This window comes from Podarcis filfolensis, assembly GCF_964270895.1.
Source record: "Podarcis filfolensis genome assembly, chromosome: 9".
NCBI classification, from domain to species: Eukaryota; Metazoa; Chordata; class Lepidosauria; order Squamata; family Lacertidae; genus Podarcis; species Podarcis filfolensis.
In genome coordinates, this window is record NC_139610.1 from 17,296,000 (window position 1) to 17,306,335 (window position 10,336).

Here is a 10,336-nt window from a genome sequence, read left to right on the forward strand (position 1 = left end):
TGCACAGCCTGCATTCGCTCCATAAGACGCACACACATTTCCCCTTACTTTTTAGGAGGGAAAAAGTGAGTCTTATAGAGCAAAAAATACGGTTTATATCTGTAAGGATATCTCTGAAGCTGCACCAATGTTGCTGCACTCCGGATCCCATCAGCCCCAGCCAGCATGACCAATGGTGAGAGGTGAATAGAGATGTGGAACAGCAGCATCTAGAGGGCCTGGGATTCCCTACCATTATTTTAAGCTACGGTAAAAATTGGTGGCATTTCTGAAACTTTCAACAAAGACTGCATGTTTGGAGCACGAAACTGACCCTTTTTTTATTTATCACGAAAAGAAAATGCTAACTGCTGCTCTTAACCTTTTTCTAGTTACATCTTTGAACCCCAAGACGTGCCAACATCCGGGTACATCAATGAAATAAACAACTTCAAGTCCGACGAGCAAGACGGAGGCAAATTCAAATGCAAGCAGAACAACGACATCCAAGTACACAAAAACGAGCTGCAGACCGGGGAATTACAAACAGCAGCAAACAGGCACAAATTAAACAACAATAAAGAGGCCGTTCTGAACCACAGAGGCGGCGCTCTTCGTGATGAAGGACTTGGGAATCTTGCCGAAAAGTGCCATTTCAATGTGAATGGGATCCATTCCCATTCTGGTGCGAACCTTCATCCCAATCCCAGCACAAACCGAAACAGAGAGATCAGCACGCACACCTGCTCTGCTCAGCGAGCCGGTTTTTCAGCCCAAGGGTTGCCTCAGCCAAGCACACGCAATAACCATGAGATTCTGGAAACTGAAGTTCTCGCAAAGGCATCTTCAGAAAAAAGAAGTTCCCTATATGAGGAATCTCAGAGCGCTCCAGGAAATGACACACACCTGCCAGGACCCACTGATCCCCCCAATGGCGGCTACGCTGGAAAACAGAGAGCTGCGGGAAATGAGAGTCCATCAAATAACCACATACATACAGGCCAAAACACAGAACACACCATGTTAAGCAGTCAGCAGGACCTGCCATTAGGTGAGTCTAAAAGCTGGGATTCAACAGACAAAGCCTGTAGAACAGGCCAGCCAAAGGTGTGTTTCAAGGACAATGTAACCGACAGCATCCCGTCTCCAAGGACCAAGTCAGATGCGGTGCGAGAAGCTAGATTTGATTGCCATAATGACATTAATGGAGAACTGGAGGAGGAGGTTGATGCCGAAGTAGCAGAGGCTCTCGCAGCCCTGGAGGCTGCTACGGCAGGAGAAGATTTTGAGGAGGAAGAGGACTATTAGGTGACAACCAAGACGCCAGTAATAAGCCTCGCTTCTGGGGCTGCATGAAATGCTGTGTTTCCAAGGCTTGCCACTGCAGGTGTAAGCCTTTGCCCAGGACTCCCACAAATAGCAGAGCGGGATATATCACTAGGCCAGGTGAGCTAACAAGAGCAGCCAGTGTTGTGCCCGGTGCATTGCACCTAAGCTGATATATCACAATTAACATCAGCCGGTCTAATGCTTACGTACCAGCCCACCTGCACCATGAGGTACCTGCTACTGCCAGCCAAAGCAGTCTCTCTTGTTTGCCAACATGACCACTCTGGCTGCTATGAACGCAGCCAAGAATAGTTACCAAATATGTCCCACTCTAGGGAGAATATTGCCCTCTGGGTCAAGTTTGCTTCCAACTGGAGGAAAAGGAGGAAATATTTGGTTAAGGAAAGCCCCAAGCTTCCCTGTAGTCCAGTCACCAGGGAGTAATATTGATCTCTCAAAGAAGGTTTGTCCTTTTCTTGATCTACCAGGGCTTACACGCTAGGCTGTGCAAAATGTCTCAAAGCAAACCTGGAAAGTGGCACTTTTAAACAGAGCTCACCCAAAACTGCTGCTCTGTGTGAGATTTTTCAGCAGTGCCAAACGTGCCTCGCCTTTTTGACATCCTTCTCGTGCTCCAGGTGAAAATGTTTGTTTGCTTGTTTACGAGGACCTGAGTGACATCACCAGACAGACAAACCTAATTGAATGCGCCGGTTTATGGTGTCATCACACTCGCTGTTCAGTCACTAATGATTAACTCACGAAAGCTGGAAGCAGCCGCAACCAGGGTGCTCAAACGCATCAGGTATATAAATGGATATTTGCACGGTCTAAGGCTGCCTTCATATGATAGTTTATTCCACTGCCCTGACCTTTCCCTAACTGTTAATTTACACATTATATTTGAGCTTTCGTGTGATGTAAAAGCCACTTCTGGAGAACCAACAGAATATGGTACATGTTTAGTGCCCATTTCTGTGTTACTTGATTCCAGAAAAAAATACGTTTGAGGCCCCTTAACCTGGAAAATTGCAAGAGTAAAGTGACAAAACTTGGGCTGGTATACAGCTTTTTCCAGCTGTTGTCAAAGAGGCATCATGGGGGAACAAAAGCACACATGTGGAAAGGCTGAGGGGAGTAGTGGCATTGTCCAAAAATATTCGTTGTTGTGCCACAGTATGTTCACTGGTGTGAATGAAATTTAGCGTGACAGTCGAAGAGCCACAGTTCCATAACATAACAGGTACTGCAATGTGAAAGGAACATTCGAAAATAGGACACAAGTGCTAGCATTATAATCAGGAAAACTAATACAATATTCCCCACATCCGAATGCACGCAGAGCTTGCTTTGGGGAAACTTCTGCCACAGTGAAATAGTAGATGCTTCGCTGATTGCCGCACAAAAATCAGGGCTGGAGACATTTAGCTCTGTTCCAGTGCCATGTATTTCCCCCTTATAAAAGTACTTAAAAAAAAAAAAATCTTGATTAAACATTTATCTTGAACCACTGCCTACACATTCCCATTTGGTATCAAAGTATCAATCCAAGCTAATTATGCGCTACAAAAGTTCCACCCAATTGCAGCCTCCTTTCTGCTGATTTCTAATGGCACTTCCCATGCTGTTGGGAATGCGTCTTCGTGCGGCAGCAAGTGCCACTGAGCCACTGAGTTTCCTTAGGGCTAAGGATGACAAGTGTTAATTCTCAGCAATGCCAGAAACGAGCATTCCAGCAAGCTCACGAGATCCGCCCTGTGGAATGAAACAGCACGAGACCGAGGTATTTTCATGTGGCGGTCGGAAGTGCGATTAAGTGCAAATTAACACGAAACTCAAAATGTCAGATGGCTGCGAGCACAGGGCAGGTTTGCGCATGCATTTTGATTTCCGGTGTCCTTATCGCTCAGTGCGCTCACGGTGGAATGCCTCAAAGGACTCCGTCCGAGAGCATCATTTGGGACAATTTGAAAGCTCTGCCTCCGGTGTGTGTTTGAACATTCACACATGCAACTGTACTGATAGCAGCAAGCTGCAGAATCACGGTGCCTGTTGACCACAGGTGCTGCTAAGAACCGTATTTTAGCTCTATAAGATGCACCAGACCACAAGACGCACCTAGTTTTTGGAGGAGGAAAACAAGAAAAAAAATATTCTGAATCTCAGAAGCCAGAACAGCAAGAGGGATCGCTGCGCAGTGAAAGCAGCAATTCCTCTTGCTGTTCTGGCTTCTGGGATAGCTGCACAGGCTGCATTCGCCCCATAAGACGCACACACATTTCCCCTTACTTTTTAGGAGGGAAAAAGTGAGTCTTATAGAGCAAAAAATACAGTACTTAAAAGTCTTGGGATGGAGCTGTATGACACAGCTCCTCAAAGAATTTGTATATGCTAATTTATATGTATAGATGACTGGGGGATTAAATGGCAGGTGACTGGAATCTCACCTAGGCACCCTATAAGCAAATGTTTTAAATTGAGTTTTAAAGAGGGTGGGTGGAAGGGATAGATTATCTGGGGCCCACCACAAAAGACCTGTTCCTCAGATCTCATTGGGCCACCCCCTATCAGAGCCCCTGTTGTCAATTGCAGAAACATTCCCAGAAAAGCATTTTTAGACACCTGCTTTTATTGAAATTTAAATATAACACGACAAACAGAAACAAACATTTCAGTAAAGCAAGAATCAATGGAGGACAAGAATTTGGCACTTGTACACATTTTATTGTAATTGACACATCTCAGGATATTTTCCGCTGGGCAATCCTTAGAATGCTTTCCTGTGCCTCCCCAATCTGAAATAGTCCTGTTTAGGGCCAACTAAAATGCATTATTTTTAACAACAACAATAAGAATTTATTATTTATACTCCGCCCATCTGGCCAGGTTTCCCCAGGCACTCTGGGCGGCTCCCAACAGAATATTAAAAGCACGATAAAAGATCAAACATTAAAAGCTTCCCTAAACAGGGCTGCCTTCCGATGTCTTCTAAAGGTCAGATAATTGCTTATTTCCTTGACATCTGATGGGAGGGCATTCCACAGGGAGGGCGCCACTACTGAGAAGGCCCTCTGCCTGGTTCCCTGCAACCTCACATCTTGCAGTGAGGGAACCACCAGAAGGCCCTCAGTGTCTGGGCTGAACGATGGGGGTGGCCGAGGCCATTTAGGGCTCTAAAAGTCAGCGCCAACCAATTGTTCTCGGAAACGTACTGGGAGCCAATGTAGATCTTTTAGGACCGGTGTTATATGGTCCTGGCAGCTGCTCCCAGTCACCAATTTGGCAGCCGCATTCTGGATTAGTTGTAGTTTCCAAGTCACCTTCAAAGGTAGCCCCATATAGAGCACATTGCAGTAGTCCAAGCAGAAGATAACTAGAACATGCAGCTACTCACCTGGTCCTTTAGATCTACATTTTTCCTGTTCAGAACCAGGAAATATCCCTATCCCCTGGAAACATTGCTTCTGTTTTGTCAGGGTTCAATCTCAACCTGTTGACCACCACCCAGTTTTTAAAACTTCCAGAGGTTTAGGCATGTTAGTCTCTGTGTAGCAACAATCCTATAGAAAGGGTCTGGGGGCCATTTTGAAGATGAACCAATTTATTGTGGCACCAGCTTGCGTCTGGGCTAAGGGAAGAATGGTAAGCAATAAGGTTAGAAGCCGAGAGACAAAGATAAAGCCGATTTGTCTGAACTCTCCTGCTGCCTGATTTTCCCGGTTTCTCTCCCTCCTCCCTCCATGGTTTCTGCATCAAAATGGGGGTTGCTGACCAGCAAATTAAGCGAGTAGGCAAGGACAAGAGGGGTGTCCCAATGAAAGCAGCCTCCAAAACAGTACAATGAGGATTCATGAGGAAATGAACCAGTTTTCCTATGACAGTTTGAGTAGAGCCATAGAAACCTGGTCCCAAATTTAATTTACTGATATTTGAGAAACACTTGGCATACCGGAAAATATTTCTTCTTTAACTATTGGCCAGATATTCCCTGGAATTTCAAACTACTGTATTTAACCTCATTTCGTTAGCTCTGATTTTGTATTTGTCAAGAAAATCTACTGTAAACTTTTAATAAATTGTTTTAAATATAAATAAGAGATATCAGTTGACTTTTATCTTAAAGCCTCTCTTTTTCCCCTAAAATGTCCTTGTATGTGTGTGTGTTTCACCCCCATACTCCCCCAATCTATTTTATTGATTGAGAATGTGAAGACCAAACACTTTCATGACTGAACAAGGATTTGAATACAGATCTCTCACGTACTTTGATGGCGCTGTATCAGACAATGTAGTTGTTTTGCCAGCAGCAGCGATTTCACAAATGACTGCCTTTTCTCTGCTTTAATTACTCCTTGCACCCCATCTTCCCCATACATGAAAAAGGGGAACAGACAATAAATGCAGGGGGGCAGTATAAGAAAGGACAGGGGGGAGGCCAAGATTACTACTGTTTCCTAAAACAGCCCAGTCATCCAGCATTCCTTCAAAGCGCTCTCCTACACTCTAGGAAAAGCAATGTAGGAAAATGTTTTTGCGGTTCAATGCTACGAAAAAGGAAAATGGATAAAAACACCTGGTATTTTTGCATGCTCTACACAAGTTAATACAGTTGCCCAAACTCCAGATCATTTTTCTCCCAGCAGGTGTACAGCAGAGCCATCTGCAGGACTGAATAATTACTGCAGCTATTATCACATCTGGAATAATTCTAATGTGGTAGCGGTGAATCGTTTATTAAAGCAAGAGCCAGGGCTACCAGCTGGGATTAATTACTTTTAAAAGGTTCGTTAAAAAGCAAACGGTAGCTGTGCTGGTTCACAGGGAGGCAAAAAAAAAAAAAAAACCCTCCAAAATCCAACCAAAATGTCACAAAAGTGCATCTACAGCTATTGTGCATGAACAACACTTCCTTTGCCTTTGAACACTGGAAATAGAAATAATGAGGCATTGTTGTGAAAATGGGACTTTTAACCTTCTGAAGGCAGAAGCAGCAACTGGAACATTTTTTTTAATGATTACCAAAGTTTATTGATTGCTATTAAATATAACTACAGTCGTACCTTGGAAGCTGAACGGAATCCGTTCCGGAAGTCCGTTCGAATTCCAAAACATTCGGAAACCAAAGCGCAGCTTCTGATAGGCTGCAGGAATGTCCTGCAGCCAATCGGAAGCCGTAGAAGCCCTGTCAGACATTCGGCTTCCAAAAAGAGTTCAAAAACCAGAACACTCACTTCCGGGTTTCGATCGTTCATGAGCCGAAACGTTTGAGTACCAAGGTGTTCGACAACCAAGGTACGACTGTACATTTAAAGCGCATTTGAAGCACTTTCTTCCCTTCAAAAAAATCCTGGGCACTGAAATTTCCACTCACAGAGTTACCGTTCCCCGCCATCCTTTAAAAACTACAGTGCCCAGAATTCTTGGGGTGGGAGAAGAATGTGCTTTGGAAGTTCTTTGTAGTGTGTACACAGACTCAGGCTTCCAATTTAATATGAGATCCAGGAACGAAATGTAAAAAACTTTGCAAATAATAAGGAATCGTGTTTATTCAGGACCAGGTATGTGTCAGTTATTATTATTTCTTTGAATGCCAATTTCAGTTTTGTTTTTGTTTTTTTACTGATCTTTTTGCTAAAGCAGACTGTATCTGTGGCATGGGCCAATTTCGAAGAGGAAAGGTTAAACAGGTCAGCGTAGGGTCTCTCTATGTAATAGATGAAGACAGAAGAAACGTTAAAAATGGATCACAAAGAAAGTAGCAGAAGAACATTTCAATCCTGTGAGACTCACTCCAACATTAAGATCACTGTATTTAAAATAGAAAGTGACCTTAAGGTCAGAGAGAGAGGGAGAGAGGGGGAATCAGTCCCACAGGACTGAAGTGTTCCTTTGCTATTTCTCTTATTTTTAATGCCTGGTCTAAATCTATCCATTACACAGCATAGGGACTCCAGCTTGGCCCATGCAACATTTTGTCTTCCAAATTGCGTCATGACAAAATATGCAGCCTGCTTCAGCCAAAAGACTGCATTCGGGAAGAAAAGCTGGTGGTAATCATCATTTCCCAGAATTAGCCTTCTTCATGCGCACCTTAGCATACGAAGTGGTATGGTTGGAGTTCATCAGCAGTTTTAATTGAACTTGCATGGTTTCCTGCGAATGCAACCCATTTGAAAGGTGACTCTAATCTGGTGTGGATGTAACATTTGTTCCCCTTCACTCTCAAGCATGCCATGGCAGCGACAGTTGTCACTTCTTCTTTTATATATATAATTTTTATTAAATTTTCTGTTTTAGAATTTAAAATACTCATTTTACATCCTTAAGATATCAATTACTTCTCTTCTTCTCTTTCCATGGTTCATTTTACATATCATAAACCCCTGCATATTTTACAAAAACTATACCATCCCGTATGCCATTATTGCATCCATCAAAACTTGTTTACACTGAATTTATCTTAATGCTGCCAGCATTTTCAGCGATACACAATTATTTCCCATATATTCAATAAACGTTTTCCAGTCTTCTCTAAACGTATGTTCTTCTTGTTCTCTTATTCTCTCTGTTAAGGCTGCGAGTTGTGCATATTAACTTAAGCTGCCATTCTTCTTTGGTTGGGACCTCGCTCGTTTTCCATTTGGGGGCTAACGAAACAGGGGCCATAGTAGCAGCATACATAAATAACCTTTTTTGACACCTGGGAATTTAAGTCTGAATTATCCCCAACAGAAAGGACCCTGTTTTTTGGGGGGAAAGTACTCGATGGTTGTCACTTCTTTCTGATTCCCCAACAGATGGTGGTATGGGGATATATAATTTCTGACCATGGAGGTGCCATTTAGCTGTCCTTGCTACCCTACAGATTCTAATTCTGATTATACTATCTGAGTGTCAAATATGTAGTCAGTGTAGCATCATGCACACAAGAGAGAGATGTATTAGCAGGCCTGGGAGAACTTCGAGGTTTGCAAAGTACAAGAAAATATTTAGGGGAGTGAAGACGCTCAGGAGAAAAAAACCAGCAATGGATCAGTGAATACTGATTATGGGCATTGGGTACATAATGCTGAATAACGGTAAGGGCGAGGAAACTGAAAACTGGAGGACAGAGGGGTAATGAAATACAGTAGTACCTCGGCTCCCAAATGACTGAAAACGCAGAAGTGAGTGTTCCGGTTTTTGAACATTTTTTTGGAAGCTGAACGTCCGGCACGGCTTCCGCTATTGTTTCCAGCATGCCTGTGCAATCGGAAACCAATTGGAAGCCGCGCCTTGGTTTCCGAACATTTCAGAAGTCAAATGGACTTTCGGAATGGATTCTGTCCGACTTCTGAGGTACAACGGTATAATAATAATTTTATTATTTGTACCCTGCAAATGTAAAGGAGAACTGTGATAAGGAAATGGAGTTTAAGAAAGATTTTGAACTCCTTGATAAAAATTCCAAATAGGGAACAGAAGTCACCGAAGAATAGTAAAAATAAGGAAAAGTGATGAGCTGAGCACCTCTGAGAAAAGTGTTTGCAAGTGCTTTCATAACTACAAAGTGTGGAAGGCCGTCTGAAAGACAACGAAGTTTGTACCACCAAAGAAGAGAGACCAGCCTCAATGAAACATTTTCGTTCCAATTCTAGTCGTGAAGGTCCAACTACACTGGATCTGGATGGAGAAGCTGATCGTGCGACAACAGGTTGTGTTGAGGAGGTAGAGGCCGCAGATTAGTCGCTGCCAGACAGGTCAGGATGGGAAAAACCAAAGCCTCCGAGACCAAAAGATGCTACTAGTAGGTCTTCTTCCCTTTTCTCCCTCAGCTTCTTCAGGATGTGGGGAGAAGAGGGAAAGAAGGAAGAGCATAAAGATTTCCTAGAGGCCACAGTGCTGTGAGAGAGTCGACTGCTTCTGCTACTGGAACAGTGTGCTTAGATACTTAGCAGTTCATGAGAGACATGAAGACACCGGCTTAATTTTCTAGGCACAGTCCATTTTTGCTAGCATTTACCCAATGCTGCTAAGCTTTGGGAGCAAATGAGAGCACAAAAATGAGGCTTGCTTCTCAGCTTTGCAGGACGTGGGGCGGGAGGCAGTGGGAAGACAAAGAATTGAAGCCAAATTTCTTCCAGCCTGGGTTGGAAAGAAGAGAGGAAAATCTGAGGAATCTTTGTGCTTTTTTTTTTGTATTTTACATAAAGCAAACAAGTGGGAAGGCAAAAGCTGATAAGAAAACAAAATGGTGGGAAGGAGCCAGGGACTAAAGGAGAAAAAGGAACAAAAAGGCAGAAAAAAGTACCGTATTTTTTGCTCTATAAGACTCACTTTTTCACTCCTAAAAAGTAAGGGGAAATGTGTGTGTGTCTTATGGAGCGAATGCAGGCTGCACAGCTATCCCAGAAGCCAGAACAGCAAGAGGGATCTCTGCTTTCACTGCTCAGCGATCCCTCTTGCTGTTCTGGCTTCTGAGATTCAGAATATTTTTTTTCTTGTTTTCCTCCTCCCAAAACTAGGTGCGTCTTGTGGTCTGGTGCGTCTTATAGAGCGAAAAATACGGTATCCTCTATCGGCCTTTGGGTGTCTTGGGGACATTTTCAAACCACCACAAAAAACAAAACCACAGTAAAAAGGACAACTTTGAAGCAACACACTAGCAGGGAATGGAAGCCACTAAGCTAAAAGCAGAAACAGACTGGATTGCAAGGCCTCAGAAGTCTCATCAAAGTCAAACAGCAATTTCTGCCTCAGACCTTAGGAGGAGCTCAACTCCCATCTGATCTCATATTTCAGCCTCATTTGTTCAGTGTGCAGTTTCTATTCATTTGCTACATTAACAAGATCCATCATGCTTAATCCTGCCACACATTCATTCATTTAGAAAGGCAATGCCTGAAATGTGCGTTTTTATGTCCTGCTGCTTTGATCAATTCCCAACCCCCGTCTTTTCTGTTTAAATTAAAGTTGTACTAGGGGTTTTCTTTGGCTCAGTTAAAAAACACTTAGGCCAGGCCTTGCTTTTCCAGGAATTTAAAAAGTC

The 10,336-nt window shown here is 43.3% G+C and overlaps 1 protein-coding gene across 1 annotated transcript in view; it reads left to right on the forward strand.

Annotated features, from left to right (window-relative positions):
• PGCKA1 (PDCD10 and GCKIII kinases associated 1) overlaps positions 1–5,403 on the forward strand; it is a 61,079-nt gene extending 55,676 nt beyond the window's left edge. Inside the window, exon 4 of the mRNA XM_083630766.1 lies at positions 372–5,403. Coding sequence (XP_083486892.1) covers positions 372–1,287 — 916 coding nt within the window. The 3' untranslated portion in view covers positions 1,288–5,403. The remainder of the gene's footprint in view (positions 1–371) is intronic.
• Positions 5,404–10,336: the final 4,933 nt, after the last annotated feature.